The 19871-nt window shown below is 42.7% G+C and overlaps 1 protein-coding gene across 8 annotated transcripts in view; it reads left to right on the top strand.

The window, feature by feature from the left end:
- PPP6R3 (protein phosphatase 6 regulatory subunit 3) overlaps positions 1–19871 on the top strand; it is a 140650-nt gene that overhangs the window by 50007 nt on the left and 70772 nt on the right. For 7 of the 8 annotated variants that reach the window (XM_087422523.1, XM_087422522.1, XM_087422521.1 and 4 more), the window contains 3 exons: positions 10275–10507; positions 15413–15599; positions 18870–19007. In XM_087422523.1, the coding sequence (XP_087278649.1) occupies positions 10281–10507; positions 15413–15599; positions 18870–19007 (552 nt within the window). In that variant the 5' untranslated portion in view covers positions 10275–10280. The remainder of the gene's footprint in view (positions 1–10274; positions 10508–15412; positions 15600–18869; positions 19008–19871) is intronic. The other variant, XM_087422524.1, reaches the window with a different exon arrangement.

Below are 19871 nucleotides of genomic sequence, written 5' to 3'. Positions count from 1 at the left end.
CAGCCTCAGCATGGCCGGAAAAGCAGTGCGTCGGTGCGCGCCCGGGATCCAAACCCGGGCCGCCAGTAGCGGAGCGCGCGCACTTAACCGCTAAGCCACAGGGCCGGCCCTGTGAGTTCTTAAAAGGTCTCTGGATTGGTCACTCTTTTCGTAAGGCTCATCTCTCTCCAGTCCGTCCTGCATGTTGTTGACAGTTACGTATTTACACTATAGATCTGATCTCGTTGCTCATTTGCCTTGTCTTACCTGACTTCATCATTTATGTCTTAGCGTGGGGAACAGTTCCTGCAGTGTCCTGCCTTAGTGGTCTTGTCTTCAGCACTCCCTTCCCAATCCCACATTTCAGTCACATTCAGATACTTGGCCTTCCCCAGAACAGGTTAGACCTCTTGGCTTACCTGGCCTTTGTAGGCATACAAGCTCTGTTGAAAGTGGCCTTGCCACAGCTTAAATGTCAGCGCCTGTGTCACTTTCCTGTACTTTGATTCAGAATTGTTTCTTTCTATATGTTATTAAAATACATGGCTTAATCTTTACTGTAGATATTGTAATATATATTTATCTCAATTAAAACTCACTGGTTCCCTCTGCTTCTGCAGCAAGCCTACACTGCTCTCTGTGCATCTATGCATGGCCCTTTGAGATCTGGCCTGGCGTTGCCTAACTTTTTTTCCTAGTGTCTTCCTAGGGCTCTTTCTTCTTGTTAACAGGACCTTCTCCCTGCCATGAATATCCTGAAGCTACTGGGTCTTCTTATCCTCTGTGCTTGCAGCTTATTTCTCCTGGCCTGGAATACTTTTTGCTTCTGCATCGCCTGCTCAACCCTACCTAGCTTCTGAAGCCCAGCCTAGACCTCACATATCATGAAGTCCCTTCTGGCCAGGCTCCCCTCCGTTGAGCTCCCTTTCTGTGGAACATGCTTGGAGTTTATGCCTTTCATTCTCCGTTTTTTCTCTGTTTTCAGTTTATTGTATTTTTCAAGGGGCGGGGACCATTTATCATATTCTATATTCTTCAGTATAGTACATATTAATGCTTTAAAAGTACCTATTGATTAATATAGTGCATATTAACTGATTTGATTCCTTTATTTACTACTCTCAAAGAAAAGCTAATATATCAAAGAAATTACAAAGTAAAACTGGAAAAGATTCTGGAACATCTGTGTGGTAGAAACTTGGTTGCTTTTGACACATCCTTTGGAAGAAGCAGTTGCAGAGCAAATACAGGGAAACTGACTCTGAGTTTGTATTGCCCTTCCCTCTAAAGAAATATATTACTCTAATAGGCACTCTGATATTTGATTTAATTAGTCCAGCTTTTGGGTGGGGGTGGGGGAGGGCAACTGTGTGAAATGGGCACCTTTGCTAAGAGTGGAGAAGTAGTAACTGGGTGGGCTTTCCAGTCCTTCGTGATCTTTTTCCTCAGTACTTGGCGAGAACTGCCTTCAGAGGCCAGCTGTTATTCCTTTTTTGTGTTCCGTGTTTCTGCCCCTGTGTGTGAAATGATAACGTTTGCCTAGGCATTGAGCTTTGCTGTTAGGAAATTTACTGTTAACTTATAGCACTGAGAGGTGACCTCCCTTCAGAGGGACTCTGCATTCTCCTATTTATAGATACTTTCCTCCCTGTCACCTTCTTAGTGGTTTGCGGCTTTCAGTGTACGAGTGAGCAACCGTAAACCCTTCTTGAGCCCAACAATTCCCATTTGGGTCTTGTTAGATGCTGTGCAGCTAAGTTCCCCCTCATGCCTGAATCCAGGCCCAGGGAGGAGCCCTGAGACTCCAGGTGTCTGGACGCTGGCAGGAGTAGGTGAGCCAGTAAGAACAGCCTCTCAGCAGGTGGTTTGTCCAATACATCCTATTCCCAGGCTGCTTGTAAACTCGGCTGGGGGTTGGGGGTAAACTTGTCTGCCACTTGTGAAATAAGCAAGTTGTTTTGAATCTAAATGGAGGCCAGGAAGGCCAGTTTTCTACAGGTGGAGAGGGGAGTCTAGTTTTTTTTTTTTAACGTTAGTGAAACATCATTGTTTCCCAACATGTGTAAGTAACCTAGGCATTTTTTTTCTTCTTCATAATATTTTTGAATTAGCTTATAAAATGAAATAAATTCCCAGAGACATGCACCTATTTAAAAATTTTCCGAGGTTTACCTAAACCAATATTGAGTCACTCGTGGCCCTCCTGATTCAAGATCTAGCCCTCTTCATTATTTCAAGGTGAAGAATTTGAAAACTTCCCTTTTATCCCTCCAAATATTCCTAGATAGTAGAGGCGAACAAATATTCTGGTTTTCTTGTGACCTACTTTTTTGAGTTGAAGAATATCCAAGTTGTTATATATGTAAGAATAAACATAATTTCTCATGTATGTTTATATTTTAAAAGAAAAGAAAAACGTGGCCCATAGCCTCTCCCTACCCACCCCACATTGGCCCATGTGTGGAAAAGGTGGTTAGCTGTTGACTTTGGCTGTGGAAAGAGATTGGATGGGGGCTATTTTTAGTACCAGGAGAGAAAGTTTGAATCATAATCGTAGTAATCATGTAATTGGAGCTGTCTTGTCCAGCACGGCAGCCACTGGTCACATGTGACTCTTGAGCACTTGAAATGTGGCTGGTCCAAATTGAGACGTGCTGTAAGTGTAAAATACAGCTGGATTTTTAAGACTTAGTACCAAAGAAATTACATGTTGAAATAATAATATTTGGATATATGAGGTTAAATAAAATATACTGTTAAAATAAATTTTGCCAGTTTCTTTTACTTTTTTGACGTGGCTACTAGAAACATTAAACTTACATGTGGCTGACATTGTGGCTATAGAGATATTTATGTCAGACAGCGCCCCCTTGGAGGATGGGTGGAGCCAGCACGGCTCTAACAGTGAGGGAGAGGGAGCCTGTGGGAGTGCTGCAGGGAGACGGGAGGTGTGGGCAATGAACCGGGGCAGTATGTGCCTGCATGCCTTTGTGTAAGATCATGAAAAACACTGTTACAAATGCTCCCTTCATAGCACATTTTAAAGAAATAGTATTAAAAATTTATGACACATTTTGTTGTCTTCAAGTCTTTCCCATGTGTAATCTTAGGTGGAAGCAGCTGCTGCTCCTGTTTTTGTAGTTTGTACTCTGTATGTTTAGGTAATTGCAACTATTTAAACTAGAAGTGTCTCATGCACGTTTGTTGCAAGACTGGAGTATGTTAGCAGATACTCATTTAGGATATGAAATCTTGATGATTCCAGTGGGGCCAGTTAGGAGATGGTATAGACGGGGCTGGCTCTGTGGGTACGGGACCTGTGCAGTCTCACAGGGCCCCACACCCAGAAGCATTTGCTTTAGTGCTTGGCTGTGTTGAAATTCTTCATAATCTCTGAATCTTTTTTTGAAACTTGGAACATTTTGCCCTGGGCCCAGCCAGTCCTGGGTACAGGTATTCCACAGTTGATAGCAGTGTGTAGACTTGGGGTTTGCAGAGTACAGTTTATCCTGCTCAGACAGAAAATTGCTAAATTCAGCTAGAGTTAGTTCATATGAATAGGGGATTTTTTATTTATTTATTTACTTATTTTTTATTTTTTGTGAGGAAGATCAGCCCTGAGCTAACATCCATGCTAATCGTCCTCTTATTGCTGAAGAAGACCGGCTCTGAGCTAACATCTATTGCCAATCCTCCTCCTTTCCCCCCCCGCAAAGCCCAAGTAGATAGTTGTATGTCATAGTTGTACATCCTTCTAGTTGTTGTATGTGGGACGCGGCCTCAGCATGGCTGGACAAGCGGTGCGTCGGTGCACGCCCGGGATCCGAACCCGGGCCGCCAGTAGCGGAGCGCGCGTACTTAACCGCTAAGCCAGGGGGCCGGCCCATGAATAGGGGACTTTGAATTTTAAATTCATTGATGTTCTTCCTTGTCATTCCCACAGTTTACTTCTCATTCATAGGTAGGACGATCAGCAGTTTCTCTCTTCAGAGCTCTAATAGTTTATCTTTTAGCATGTTTGTGGTGTCATTTTTTCTGGGCTCCTGTTGGAAAGTGATATGTTCTGCTTCTGTCATATTGAAAGAAAACTCACTAATATCAGCTTGTCCACAGGGACTTTGTTTCTGAAATAAATAACACAGTCTCGTGTTGGCATAGTATGCTTTTCTTCTGTTTCTCCTGATTATATAATTATTTTGAATATGTTTATTGCAGTTTGTACAAATGGTCAGCAATGGCTTAAATCCAGGGCAGCAGTGGTATCTGGGAACTTGCTAGAGATGCAGAACCTCAGGCCTGATCCCTGCTTTGCTGAATCAGAATCTGAGACTGCATTTTAACAGGATCCTTAGGTGTGTCCTATGCCCGTTGGGAAGCCTTGATTTAAAGCTCACCAACTTCAGTGGTGGGTATGTTTATTGCACAGTAGCTTCCACTTACTGAGCGGCTGCCTGTTCCAGCCTCCGTCCTGGGCCTTTCTCATCAACTCCTCACAGCCGACTGACTTGGCGAGGATATTGAGGCTTAGAGAGGCGAGGTAGCTTTCCCGAGGCCTCAGGGCCAGCCAGTAGTGGAGCTGACATTGGAATCCATGTCTGTTTAGATGCTTAATAGTCCTAACAAGGCTTAGGGGCAAATGCTGTTTATTTGATGAAAGCAAGTGGTTATAGGTGGTTTACATAAACCACAATTGGGCCCCTGTTGAATACCCTCTACTCTGCCTGGGCAGATTCCACGAGGGACTGACGTTCTTGTCACACCTGTGGCAAATGATTTAGCTACATCACCGTCGCAGGTCCTGTGTTAGAGAGACAGGGTAGCACCTTTTCTCCCAGAAACAAAGTGTCACTGCTTAACTGCTTTTGAAATAAAAAGGTATCATGGCCCAGATTTTGCTTCTGAGAAGGAAGGTATTTCAGTAATTTCAGAGGACCTTAAAGTAAAGCAGTTGATCTGAGATGAATAGGTTTATGAATCCTTTGCTCCTAGTTTCACATTTAAGCTGGTAATTTTCACTTGTGTGTAAAGTTATGGGGAAGGCAGAGAACAGCAGAGGTCGTCCTCTATGGCATCAGGTAACAACTCCCCAGTGACCTGCCCACCTAATCTTCAGCCATTTTGGAGAAAACTCTATATTCAAGCTACTTAATCCAACTTATAAAACAACTCCAGGATTTTGAAGAAAGATGGAGGGTTAGTTTGGTTTTTCCATTTTCCTCTTTGTCTTGTTGATTTCAAAAACCCATGAGTTGGTTTACTGTAAGAAATTGTATTCCCTCTTATCCCTAAATCCTATTCAAGTACAGCTAGGGTATGAAGTTTAAAGTGTATTTATGTTTACTAAAAAGGAGCTGTTGAAGTTGTGACTCCTTTCAGTGTTTCTGAGTATCGTAGAGTAGTTACATTTTTTAAAGGACTCCATTTTACTACAGGGCCCTGGGCAGTTGAACTTTGTAACTGTTCATTCATCCCCCACTTGTTTCTACTTCAAAGGCCACAGATGAAAGCTAGGGCCAAGCCAGGCATAGCTAATTTACCAGTGCCCTTGGTTTCTACTCAGAGTGCTGTGGCTAAATGATAAAATACATAGTGTTTACTTAAGGAGTCTCCTGTGGTTATATTTTATTTTTAAGTTTGCAGCATACCCGATTTAAAGAAAATGCACTACAGAACTGTGTATTTCAAAGTGTTCTGATTTGAACAATGCTATTGTAATTCGGGATAGTGGAATGCCAAAGAAGTTTTGAAACAGGTATTTTAAAACAGTTACTAAAGAGTTGCTTTCCTTGTGTTTAAATAAGTACAATAACACATGCAGTCATGGGCTCAGGGATTAGAGGAGCTGGTTGGTCAGGTTGGCTGCCCTGCTGGAGCGCAGACCAGGTGTACGCTGGCTCAGTGGAGCACCGCTAGGGCAGGCCCTGAGGTTGGCAGGCAGCTTTCTTCCATTTTTTGGCTCTGTTGTCCCTTAGGGCCTGTTTTTTTTTTTTTTTTTTTTAATAATTTTATTTATTTATTTTTTCCCCCAAAGACCCAGTAGATAGTTGTATGTCATAGCTGCACATCCTTCCAGTCGCTGTACGTGGGACGTGGCCCCAGCATGGCGGGAGAAGCGGTGCGTCGGTGTGCGCCCGGGATCCGAACCCAAGCCCCCAGCAGGGGAGTGCGCGCACTTAACCACCAAGCCACAGGGCCGGGCCGCTAGGGCCTGTTTTGTCATCGGCATCCCGCCAGATGCAGGGGAGAGCTCATAGGGTTTTTTTTTTTTTTTAATTAATTAATTTATTTATTTTTTAATTTTTTGTTTATTGCAGTAACATTGGTTTATAACATTGTAAAAATTTCAGGTGTACGTCATTGTACTTCTATTTCTGCATAGATTACATCATGTTCACCACCAATCATAGGGGTTTTTATGGGTCATGGCGCCTTGGGGAGGACTTGGTCATGCAGCCATCCCTACCTGCCCGAGGATTTGGGAACATGGTCTGTGTGAGTGCCTAAGGAAGGGAGGCTGCATGTGGTGGGCAGGCTGCGAGGGCTCTGGGGTGGATGCCTTGGGGATTCAGAGATAGCAGAAAAGAAAGTTAGTGGGAACTCTTTTTCCTCTTGAGCAAGGGACACTAAACCTTTTTTGTAAAGGATCAGATAGTAAATAGTTTAGGCTTTGCAGGCTGCAGTATGGTCTCTGTCACGTGTTCTTCTCTTTTCCTAAAACAACCCTCTGAAAATCTCAGACCCATTCTTTCCTTGCAGGCTGTGGGCTGGGTTTGGTCTGTGGGCCGCAGTTTGCCAACTCCTGCTCTTATTTCAGGACGACTAAATTATTGGTCTTCTTTATAAATGCAGTGCTTAATGAGTTACCTTTATAAGATTAAAATTTTGCAAGTTGGCTTTTACTTGAGGTAAATATTTATATCTTGATCCATAATTTAGAAGTATGACTTTATCTAGTTTGTAGACATTTATAGTTTTCACTTGATGACTATATGAGTGTATATTTTGTTTATAATTAGCCAATAGTAAGGGCTAGATATCAGATTTGCTTTTTTGTGATTTATTTCTTAGTATCTTACCTATATATTTACAAAAAATGAAAAGACATGATGCTTTTTTTTTTTTAATTTTTAAAAAAATTTTATTTATTTATTTTTCCCCCAAAGCCTCAGTAGATAGTTGTATGTCATAGTTGCCCATCCTTCTAGTTGCTATATGTGGGACACGGCCTCAGGATGGCCGGAGAAGCGGTGCATCGGTGCGCACCTGGGATCCGAACCCAGGCCGCCAGCAGCGGAGCACGCACTTAACCGCTAAGCCACGGGGCCGGCCCAAGACATGATACTTTAAATGAGACCTAATTTTAATAAAGGCTTCAAGCTAAATTATTAATTTTTTCTGGTTTTCTTACTTGGACTGGAGAGACTATTAGATTATCAGAAATTTGGCTTATAGACTAAAATAAGCACATACTGACCTGATCACGTTGGGGCACTGGGTGTGGGAAGGTACTTGAATATGCCTGGTAAGCCCTTCAGTCAGTGACTTTGCTGAAGTATTTAAAATAAGTAGAATGAACTATTTTGTCAATCTGTAGACATCCTAGGATCCAAATTTCCATGATCAACTTTGAAGACAAGGTGGACTGACATCAATGATGGTTCTTCCACGTGATTTTGCTACTTCAGCTCCACTGGAGCTCCCGTGCCGGTGTCCGTCCTTAGAGAACAGTGCGAGTTAGCACGCACTTGGAGTCTGAACAGGGCCTGTGACTTATATGCTGGTGGAGGGCACTGTGCTGAATATAGCTACTGTGGTCATCATAAACCTAATACTGAGCGTGGGGGGAAAGTGGGAAAGTATACTTTTCTTAGAATTTGTGATTTGAAAGACTCACAGAAAAATGAGCCAACGGAAGCCTTGTGGGCTATGCTGACGGGCTTACTTTGTGCCCCAGACAAGCGACGACTTTTCTCCTTCCTCTTTGTAGGCGTGGAAATCTTTTTTTTTCCTCCTTTGGAGTTGTCTTTTGGTATCCTTTTGTCTTTTTTCTCCTCCTTGTCAGTTTTATTGGGATAAAATGGCATAATGAAGGTGTTTTTTTGTTTGACATTTTCTGCAAATCTGCAAACGAAAGAAGCATTTATGTATAAGATTTATTTCCCCTGTCTTTTTCCCAAAGTTCCTTTCTTGTTATGCGTATATCATCTTTATCCTGATTTCCTTAGTAATTGCCTTAGAAGTGGAAGTAGGTTGCTCTTGTGTTCGAAGTAGTAGTGCACCGCATGGCAGCCGTTCGGTCAACGACAGACCACGTAGACCACGGTGGTCCCGTGAGATGAGTAACATGTAGCCTAGAAGTGTAGTAGGCTCTACCATCTAGGTGTGTATAGGTACACTCTAGGATGTTCACACAAGGACGAAATCGCCTAAGGACTCGTGTCTCAGAACGTAGCCTCATCCTTAATCAATGCATCACTCTGTACGTTTCTTCTTTCGCTAGCACATGTGTGTCACAGTGCCCACTGGGCACTCTGCCTGCTCCTTGTCTTGGAGGAGAGAGGTCACTTATTAGCCTAGTAGTGTGGGTGGTTGCTGACCGTGCTGAGTCGTGACATTACTTTTCTAGCATGTTCTGTGATGTCTCTATACATAATTATTGGCCTGATCATTAAGAGGAAAGAGACAGTTGTGCCTTATGTCCTGGGCCCTACTATATCATCCCACCAAGCTTCAGTCCTGCATGCCAGTTTCCCTCGAGTGAGGCATTGCCAGTCTGGTTTAGGCAAACCGTCATGGTAGCTTTTCATCCCTAACCGTGTCTCGATCCTGTTGCCATGTCTCTTCTGAAACACTTAAAGCTTGTTTTTAACAGGGACAACTTTTATAACACCATATTTCATAATATTCTAAGTTGTTCCCTTAAGAAGTCTTTTTTTTTTAGCTGCCTTAAAACTCTGCTTATATCTTAAAACACTGTGATCATACACTTAACAGTGCAGTCACGTGAAGTGGGTATGTCTTTACCTGTCCTTGAATAACTGCCATGGTGCACAGTTTGTTTGTCTTCTTTTATTCCTAGATTGATCAGTATGATATTCCTACTTGATCTCCTAATGTGGGTGGATTTAGCAAAATATATACTTCTAAAAATGTGTGTGTGCTATCCATAGGTTACCACCTTCCTTGTACCTAGGCTCTTCCAGCACAGGATTTTAAATGAGCACATGTGGATATGAACATGCTTTTGGGTGATAATGGTAACAGAGGCCACTTGACTAGGTCAGTAGTGAAGCTGCAACTGATCTATAGGTTTGGATTTTGGGGTTACATGGAGTAAGTGTATCTTACCAAACTTCAGGAATTCTGCAGTGAGCATCTTTGACAGGTAGGAATGACCTTTGAATGGTTCTGTCTCTAACCAGGACTTGTGTTTAATGCCATTATCTTGTCCTGTTGGTCAAAAGTGGCCTTTGAGATTTTCTTGCCGTGGCAGCTCTAGATTATATTGTGAACTCTGTGTTTCATATTTCCAGTTATAACCAATAAGGACCTACTTTAACTCTGTAACTTGAAGAAAACAAACCTTGTGTTTTCGTTGTTGAGGAGGCTGCGGAGGAAGATGAAGGGAGAGTGTGTATGTGGTACTGTGGAGTGATTGTTTTAGGTTGATTGTCAGATGTTTTTTCTAGTAACTGAGGCGAGTCGGTTCTCTAATTCCTTAAGAATTAGGTTCTGGTTGTTTAGTTTCTTTATTAAGAGTGATACAGGTTTTACCATTTTATGACTTTTAGACTTTCATCTGTGAAACAGTGCTGTCAGTGGCTAAAAATCTGGTTTGTGGTCGTTATTTATTTAATTCTTTAGTATTCTGAAGCGTGCTAGATACTTAGGTCTCAATACTTGTCATTTGTTGCTAAGGATATTAGTCCTGTGTAAGAATGTGTTCTTCACTTTTAAGAAGGGGTTACTTTCTGTCTTTCGCAGCATTAACTTCTTAACCAAATTTGGATGGATTAAGTTTGCAGGTTAAAATCATCCCAAGTTTTAGATTTCTTTCAGCATTTTCAAGTCAAAATTTTTTGTTATTAATAAAAATATTTTCTTTTCTGAGAAGGAAAAACAATCCTGCCAGTTTTACTTATTTAAAAAGTATTTTATAGGTTCAGTATGAAACTTATTTTACTTATGTGACCCAAGTTGGCATTTTAGACTGTAAAACTAAGCTGAAATTTGAATTTTGGAAAATTAATATGAAGTTGAAATTTTATTTGAAATACTTTCTGCATTTTGTTTAGACCAGCATGTTTTGGAAATTTGATCTTCACTCATCATCCCACATAGACACACTTCTAGAAAGAGAAGATGTAACACTGAAGGAGTTAATGGATGAGGAAGATGTTTTACAGGAATGTAAAGCTCAGAATCGCAAACTTATAGAGTTTCTGTTAAAAGCAGAATGTCTCGAAGATTTAGTCTCATTCATTATAGAAGAACCACCTCAAGACATGGATGAAAAGATCAGATACAAGTAAGAAAATTCAATCTTCTCTTTAGGGTGGGACTAAAGTGAAGTGGGGGTAGAATATTATATTCGTTTTGTCCAACAAGTCCCTGGGGCTGTGTAGACCATTTACAGAATGTTGAGATGGTCGAGAGTGACAGGCTCAGTGGAGTACCTCATCTCTAGAACTAAGTCTGGTGAAATTACAGGATTTTAAAAATGAGTGTTCTAAATTTCAGTCAGGAGGTTTTGTGGAAGGGCAAAGCGTTTTATCAACAGTGATAAAGTTTCTTAAAATAGTAAGACAATCCAAGTAAGTATTTCTCTACTTTGCACATAGGAAGATAGAGATAATGTGACTACCCACGATCACACACCAAATCTTAGCCAGAGCTGGGGTTATGAAGAGTGTTGCTGATGAAATAAATTCTCACCTTTTGTTAACTGAAAATAAGAGTTAGGGTTTTGGTGAACGTTTGTGTAGCTACATTTAAGCAGGTAACACCTTGGATACTACAGTGGGTTTTATCTACTCATCACTAGTGTCATCTGCTTACAAGTGGAACGGTAGTACAGTGGGAATCCTTTATTACTGTCTCTTATAACATTTTGTATACAGACCCCTGGAAACTCTTTATGAATACAGGCAGACCTCAGAGATATTGCGGGATCGTTTCTAGACCACTGCAATAAAGCAAATAACGCTGTAAAGTGAGTCACACGAATATTTTGGTTTCCTAGTGCATATAAAAGTTATTTTTACACTATACTGTAGTCTGTTAAGTGTGCAGTAGCATTATGTCTAAAAAAATGTACATACCTTAATTAAAAAATACTTAATTGCTGAAAAACGGTAACCGTCACCTGAACCTGAAGCAAGTCATAATCTTTTTGTCGGTGGAGGGTCTTGCAAAAAACACAGTATCTGCCAAGTGCAGTAAAGTGAAGCGCAGTACACTGAGCTGTGCCTGTACTCCACATGTATTTTAAGTATTGGGGTTTCAGTTAATTATTTTTTCATCTCCAACTCTATTGAAATATTTGGCTCTTCCCCCCACACCCCAGAAAATCTAACAAATTCAGAAATAAAAAGTCATTGGTTATTTATTAAATAAACTCAACGGAATAGGAAGAATTATGGCCTTTAGTAGATTCTCCTTTGCCCTTTCTCCCCCAGTCTGTTCCTCTTTTTTTGATATCTTTTTATTTCTTCGTGGGGAAAATTTTGCTATCAGGGAAATAATACTAATGCTTTCAAGTTGCTGGTGGCTTGGATCTTCTAGGAAGTCATGTTCCCTGCCAGCCATTTAAGATTGACAACTAGCATTCAATGACAGTGTCCACTCAGAGATCAGTGCCTTAAAAAAGAAGAGGAAAGAAATTTGGCAGAAGAAATACTAGCATACTCCCATTTCCCAAAAGATAGACACTCTGCTGCTTTGGAATTCCCTTCATAGTGAGCCAGCATGTGTAAGTGCCGCCTGTTGTGGGGCTTATCCTGGTGGGAGGCGGTGTGGTATGGGCTTTGCATCAGGCCCAGCTGGGAGGTGGGTAGCCCTCCCCTCTCACAAGCTGTGAGAACTTAAGCAAGGGGCTTGTCCTTCTGTTTCCTCACTAGCTGAATGAAGCTAATACCTCTTTAACTGGGGAAGAGTAGGCATGCTGTATGGAAAATGTGTATTTTATCAAAAAGTAGTCGTGGCTTTTGTTGTGTTGTCATGCCAGCGTTTTTTGTGCTACTTTTGGGGTTATGAGAATAGGTTTGCCTCCCTGGACACACAGTCTTCTTGGTGGCACCATTTCAAAGGAGCATGACTTGAGCTGGGCAGAGCAGTTCTCTGCTGTGCTTCCAGCCTGGACAGAGCCACCAGCTGTGTGTCATGTACACATAACTGGATGACTCAAGCAGCTAGATAAGCATAGAGGTGTTTTTCAAATGCGATCTGACAGCTTTTCAGGGTTAAGATTGACTACAGTCATTGAAGGAAATTTAGACTAGTGTATAGTTTCTTGATGGTAGAGTGATGGCTGTGTGTTGTGAACTTCGTAACTATATCTTAGTTACACACATGGATTGAACCCCATCACTGTTTTAACTTAATTCAGTGATCATCTACAACATGTTAAAGGTTTGTCATTTTACACTAGCCTTTTTAATCTTAATGACAGATACCTCTGATTTTAAATAATTTAGCATAAATTCGAACTAACAGAACTTTAAAAATAGGTCCTTAAGTAGTATTATAAATCCAAAAACTAAAATGCTGTTGGTTGGGTCATAGTTCACAGAGAGGGACTGTGGAGTGGCTAGAGGCAAGAGGAGAACTAGCAGGGGCTGCTACCCTGCCAACCTAGGGAAGACAGACTTCAGGAAGGAGAGTTGGGACAGTGGGTCAGGGGCTGCTGCTGATGGGCCAAGTGACCATTGGCGTTTGCAGCGTGGAACACGTGGGCCTTGGAGTGCCTTTGAGGAAGAATTGAAGACAGAGTTGAGACAGCTCTTTGAAGTGGTTTCCTGGAAAGGGAGCAGAGGGAGAAAGTGGGAGCTCCAGGCGGATGTGGAGTCAGGAGAGGTGTGTGAATTTTTTTCCCTAGATGGAAAAAATAATGGTATGTTTATATGCTTGTGAGAATGAGGGAGTAAGTACAGAGGGAGATGAGTGGAGGGAGCAGGAGATCTAGTGATGCACTGTGCTTGAGTAGGTGGGAGGGAATGTGGTCAACAGGACGAGTTGAGGGGTGGCTGTAGGAGCAAGGCTGGCTCCTGTGTAGGGGCCCAGATGCAGGTTGGGATGCATTCGGGCTGAATTCTCTTCTGATTGCTTCCGTGTTCTCAGTACAAAGGAAGTGAGATCAGAGCATGCGTGCAGTGGGGGAAGAGGAGAGGCTTTGCCGAGGGGTGGGATGGAGGGGGTCTTTGGGTGTTTTAGAAGCTAGTTTAATGTTGAGGACGGAGAGAGGGAGAGAGAAAGTAACCCCAGCCTGTCCGGAACCAGAACTTGGAACTTTTTGTATAGTGCCTAGGTCCCCATATGTGTGAGCTTCTTTAGCTAGATCATACTTCTGAGTCACCTATGGGAAAATAGTGAACAATTCATGAAAACTTGAAAAAGAAGCCTATGCCCTCATCTGGACCTTCTGCGTCAGAATTTGGAGAATAACACCCTATACATTTGGTTCACCTTTTACTGATTCTTTATTCGCCAGCAACTTTCAAATTGGGGCAGTTGAGACAAGGCCCCCCTGCCCCCATAGAGCATTTTGGCAGTTTTATAGAGTTTTGTAAAGTAGAAAATAAGGAGGAATAAAAAGAGCTAGCATTCCTTCATTCCAGGCCTTCTTCTCAATATTTTGTATGTATTATCCTCCTCTGTGAGGTAAGGACTATTGTCTTAATATTGCAGATTTGGAAACTGAGGCCCAGAGACGTTAAGTAACTTGCCCAAGGTCATGCAGCTTGTAAGCGGTGGAGACAGGTTCTGAACCAGAGGGTGTGGCTCCAGAAGCTGTGCCAGTACCCACTGTGTACTCCTGCCCCCAGCGTAGTGGGACTTTATAGTAGGCACTTTGAGCCTGTATGTTACATAAACTCAGGAAGACTTTAACTTGGTTGAGCCATAAGCCTCCAGAATACAGCTATTTGATAATGTGGTCTTCATGCCCACACAACCTGTCAGTTCTGTTGTCTCTTCAGTTTTTTTCCTATCTACAGAGGTTCATCTTGAGATGTTCTCGTACTGTTCAGTCTTCTGACCTCATGCCAGACCCTCTTAGGTTCTGCAGCCTTCTGCTCTGTTGCCAGTTGCCTCTTGAGCCAGGGGCCTCAAGACAGGCAGCCACTTGCTGGTCTTAGATGCCTCGAGGGTGTTGCATGTATTATAGCCACAGTCCTCACCTCTCCCTGTTGTCATTCAGCTGCTTCTGGCTGTTTTGTCACCTCCCTGTCCTGGTCAGTATTTGAGCATGCCACTTCTGATGCCTAGCTGGTGCTAGATCCTGGCTGCTTGACAGGGAGGAATAAAGAGCAGAGAAGTGACCTGTGGGTCTAGGAGAGTGTAGTCTGGGTAGGCTGTGGAGTCTCCATTGTTGCTATTGAAAACAGACAAGAAACCATTGGTGGTAAAAGAAGTGAGTGGAGAAAATGGATCTGCTGCCTAGTGTTCAGAGAGAGAGAGTCCTCTGGTGCTCGAAGGCAAGCCTGCTTTAGGGGTGCAGGTTTTCTAGGGTTGGGGGGAGTCTGTGTCCCACAGCAGTGGGAGCCGATTGTGGCTGGTCCCCAGACTACCTTGGAACACTGGTGTGGAGCGCTCGGTTTTTGCATACAGCTTCCCAGCTGGGTTCTCAGGCTGACGTCCTGGCTCTCCGCTTCAGCGTATTTGAGTATTTATTCTGTTAAGGAGTAATATAGACTGAACACTTGATAAGTCTCCCAAAACAACTTTCTAGTGCCATTTGCAACCCTTGTGAAAGTAGAGGTGGCTGGTCCAGGAACTTAAATGTGTCTTGGGTAGTTAAAAGGTGCTGTGTGCAGTGCAGTTTCCAGGAAACCATCATCCTCTGTGTTGGCCTACAAGCGGTGCCGCTTTCCACGCCAGTCCAGGCTGCTGACGGCTGCAGCCCAAGGCTCTTTCCTGCTTCATCTCCACATTTGTGAAGGCCCACGCCCTGCAGCATGACCTCCCTTGGCTCCTGAGTCCTAGGTGTGCTCTTGTTTGTTGGGGAAAATGTATTCCTATTGATGCTTGGTTTAGAAACAATCTTTTAGACACAGTGGAAAATTCACTTTAATCTAGAGGTTGAACAGAATGGATTGTCCCAGAAGATGATTTTGTTATTTTTCACAAAATTTTAGGAAGCCTTTCTGATTTGTGTTTTACTTTATGTAATTAAACTGTTACTATAGATGATGATATAAGTATCCTGTTCTTCTAGGTATCCAAATATATCTTGTGAGTTGCTCACTTCTGATGTCTCCCAGATGAATGATAGACTGGGAGAAGATGAATCCTTGCTAATGAAATTATATAGCTTCCTCCTAAACGATTCCCCCTTGAACCCACTACTTGCCAGTTTCTTCAGCAAGGTGCTAAGTATTCTTATCAGCAGAAAACCAGAACAGGTAAATATTGTTTTCCAGAAGGTAAGTATCAGGGCTGATCATCCCCCTGAGATGATCCCCTCGTGATTTTGTTGCTTCAGTGTTGTGAGTGTGCCTTAAGTCCAGGTTCTATGAGAAAATCTATGTAAACCTTCAGCATTCTAAATGCGCGCAACTTAACACTGACGGACACAGTAAAGAATGTATTCTAACTTGACATAACTCTTTTCTAAGTGCCTTGCGTCTCAGTTTTTTAGTATCCTTTGGTTTCTTCTTTGACAAGTAGTTAGAAGCATGAGAATGTTGGGTATCCATTTGTGGAGATTGCATCATGGTGCATGCTGAGCAGTCAATTGAGTGTTCGAGTGGAGTCTTAGTGACTTTATGGCAAAGTAACAGTTGTTTATTTTTTTCTTTCCCCTAATGATGATCACACAGGAAGCTTGAATAAGGCTTTCCCATAAATCTAATTGATGATTGGTTATGCAAACGGTGATTGTTTTTATTTTGATTCCGCTCAAAAACTGAAGTGTTTAGCTTGAGACGTCTGAGTATAGGCTGTCGTGTACTTATGTAGCTCTGCCGTTCCTGTCCAGTAGTGTTTGACAGAAATTCATACCTCACTGTGATGGCAAGAATCCCCCGCCCCCTCTCCTCCTCCCTCTCCTTTTTCCTCTGGTTCTTTCCTCCCCACAGCCCCCTCCTTGCTTTGTTCTTAAACAATTCAGATGTACTTGGGAACTTTATTTTCCAAATATCTGTTGTATGTGTAGTGATTCTCAAAGTGTGGTCCCCAGACCACCTGAGAATTTGTTAGAAATATAAGTTCTTGAGCCCCACCTCACATCTACTGAATCAGACACTCGGGAGGTGGGGCCCAGCAATCTGGGATTTTAACAAGCCTTCCAGATGACTCTGATGCATGCTAAAATTGGAGAATTACTGCTCTAGTGGGTATTGGTGTGAAAAGGATCCGCTTAGCAGGAGATTGTGATCCACTTATGGAAACAGGCACCCAGAGAGCAACGAGAACCTCAGAGCCCAGGTACAAACAGACCAGAGTGCAGCGAGCAAGACTGTGATAACAGAGGTGCAGGTGGTCACACCACTTGGGCCTGGCATCCTTCGTGGTGCAAAACAGGCTCTGTGACCCGTCCTTGCTGTCAGCAGACATAGAGGGACTGGAACTATTTTAGGCCCAGTACCTGTGTTGTGTGCCAAGGCGAAGTGGGTCCATGTTTTATTTTAGAAAGACAGGATCGTTCTTTCGTGTTCTTAATTAAGCAGAATGACCTTCCTAAATGTGTTGGAATTGAGGTTCTTTTTTCTTAGATAATAATCCCCAAATCATGATTACCCTAATACAGATTGTCTTCCCCTTTCTGCTTTCTGATGAGAAATAACAATTCTGCTGACTGTTTTAGGAAAGTGCAAGTCATCCCATCAACCCAAGCTACTAGTTAGTTCCAGATAGTTGTAGCATTATCGAAACAGGTCTTCCACCTTCATCCTGGTTTTTCTCCTCACTCTGTGCTAAGGGGACCCAAATTTGTGGGTCCTGGTTTTCAGTATCCCTTTAATATAGAGTGAGAATATACTTGAAGCTTTCTGAGGCTCTGAGTATTTGCGTTGATCTTTAAGGGCAGACGTACTGTCTCTGTAAAGATGATGGCACATGTCAGACAAGTGCGGTGAGAAGGGCCCCAGTCAGTCTGTTGCTTGTGCTTGGTTCGGGACTCCTTGGATGATAACAACAGGGGTTCGATAGCTCTTGATCTTTCTTCTACAGGAACAGGCCAAACCGGGCCCCTCTCTGTCCTTTTGAGAATTATGAGTTTAAATAAAGGTTTCCCATCACATGATTAGTAAGATTAGATTAGATTAGTAAGGATATATGCAACTGCAAATAATGAAAAAAATTCAGACTCAATCTGGCTTAGCCGATACAGACATTTATTAGCTTGAGGAGCAGGAAGTCCGGCTGTAGGGCATCTTCAGTGTTGGATGGTTTAGCACCTCAACAGTGTCATCCCAGTTAGGACATCTTACTGTCCGTGCTGTGCTGTCCATGGCATTGGCTGCGGTTTGCGCCTTTGAGCTCCAGATCCAGTGCTTTTACCACTGAATCATGCAGTATTTTGGCCACTTGTGACTTTTCCCTTCTCTCTTCTCCACTGTGCTTTTAAAAACTACTGTGTGACTCAGTTGTGAGTGGATTCATTATGTATAACTTCTTGAAGACTTACATTACAATGGTTAACCTCATTGTCTAGAGAAGCAACGTGAGAGGGTTAATCCTGCATTTACACTGGTTGTGTGAAGCGGTCTTAGTTGTCGTCTCTGGCTACTAGACTTCTTCATGTGGGATAATGGAAGGATCGTGGCTTTAGGGGCATGCAAATCTAAGTTTAAATCTCAGGGCAGCCACTTTTTAGCTCTAGCAAAATACTTAAGCAGTCTGAGCCTTGGTTTCCTCATCTGTAACATTGAATTAAGCAACCCCACCTGGCAGGTTTTTGAGAGACTTCACGAGACTTTGTTAGAGCAGCTGCCACACCAGCCATGCTGCTTCTGGGACTTTTAAATAGATGATTCGTGCACACGGACAGAAATCAGAAGGTACACAAGGGTGTACAGGACAGAACGGTCTCCCTCTTCTTCCTGCACAGAAGAGGCCCAGGTGGCAGGGCCATAACATGATTACTGTTTTCATGTGCTCTCAGTGTAGCTACAGCCTCTTGCACATTCACCCACCTTGTGTTAATCTAATCCGGTGAATTGTTGAAATAAAACCCAAATGTTTCTGAGTTAGCCACTTTGGCTGAGGTAGAAATCTTTGTTTTGAATTTTTTTCTCTTGCTTGCTAGAGTGTAATTAGGATTTTGAATATTTATTCTGCATTTAGTGCGAAGTCTAATAGACTTGCTTTTTGTCCATAAACTGTTAAATGGTATAGTCTACTGCTCTTTATAGGTGTATTACATTTTTGATCCTCATTCTTTGTGAGTTAATAATGAAAGTGTGCAGAAATAAAAGATTTTATTATGGTGTATTTGTGTTAGGGAACATGTGATAATTTGGCAAAATTGTTCTAAGGGGTTTTTGAATATTGTAACAATTAACAAGCTTTCTGATTTGACATCTTATTACTAATTCAACATTTGCCAGTCCTTAACTTAAAGTGGTGGTGGGACTTTGGAGAGGGTAGTTAGAGGGAATAGGATTGAAAGCATTCCAAAGTTTATAGTTCCCAAGTTACGTGTCATTCACTTTTGGTTTGTTCTCCTCTAGATTGTGGATTTCTTAAAGAAGAAACGTGATTTTGTAGACCTTATTATAAAGCACATAGGAACTTCGGCTATCATGGATTTGTTGCTCAGGCTCCTGACATGCATCGAGCCTCCACAGCCCAGGCAAGATGTGCTGAATGTGAGTAGAGTTATGACTGTCGTTGGCTGGGGTGGGGAGTGGCACCTGAGCCGACGGGATTCCAGAGGATTGGTAGCAGAAGGTTGTCTGGGAAACTGCGGGGCAGGGGGAGGGTCGGGAAGGAAGGTTGTTCCGAGAGAGGATGAGAGGCAGATCTTGGCAGGGTTAGGATTCCAGATGTGCACATCCCTAGGTATATGGGCTGTTTCCTCATCCAGCCCCTTGAAAGAGGGGATCCTTCCCTTTGCTGGTTTGTGTCTCAGCGGGAGTGGGGAGGTAGAATGGGTTGAGGGTTAGTCTTAAGGCGGGTAAGAGCTGCAATAAGAAGGTCAGGAGCTGTAAACCTCGTCTGACGGTGCTCCGAGGCTTCTCTCTTGAGAAGATGCACTGCAGGGTTCTCTCTGAAAGTCAGAAAGGAGAGGTGTCCATACTTCCAGGGAATCAGGCTTCAGAAGAAATATTCTTCTCGCGGGTACCTAGATGCACAGGATAAGAAGGAGAATGGAGTTTACTTCCAAAAGGGTACATATTTTAAAATTTAGAGAGATGGTTATTTTAGGATAGATGTGACTCTTGAAGAGCTGTCATAGGTGAAATTAGGGTGGAAAGAGGGGAGGTTGTGAGTAACTTAAAGATGAGGTTTCTCATCTGCCTTCTCTGACATCTCTCTCTTCCTCTCTTCACTGCCTTCTTCTAGAACCATTCCCCAGCCCATTCCATCTTTAATACTCATCCTGGAACCTTAGGCCTTACTCATTTCTCTGGAAATGAGGTTTGTTGAAAATGCTAGTTTTACTTAAAGACCTGCAAGGACCAGAAGGAGAGACAGGAGGGTCTGTCAGGTGGTGTCCCAGGAAAGGGCAC

Source organism: Ceratotherium simum, chromosome 34 (assembly GCF_057802395.1).
Source record: "Ceratotherium simum simum isolate JZ-2026a chromosome 34, ASM5780239v1, whole genome shotgun sequence".
In the NCBI taxonomy this organism is placed as follows: Eukaryota; Metazoa; Chordata; class Mammalia; order Perissodactyla; family Rhinocerotidae; genus Ceratotherium; species Ceratotherium simum.
Note: the sequence above shows the minus strand (reverse complement) of the source record. Positions and strands in the feature narration are given on the sequence as shown.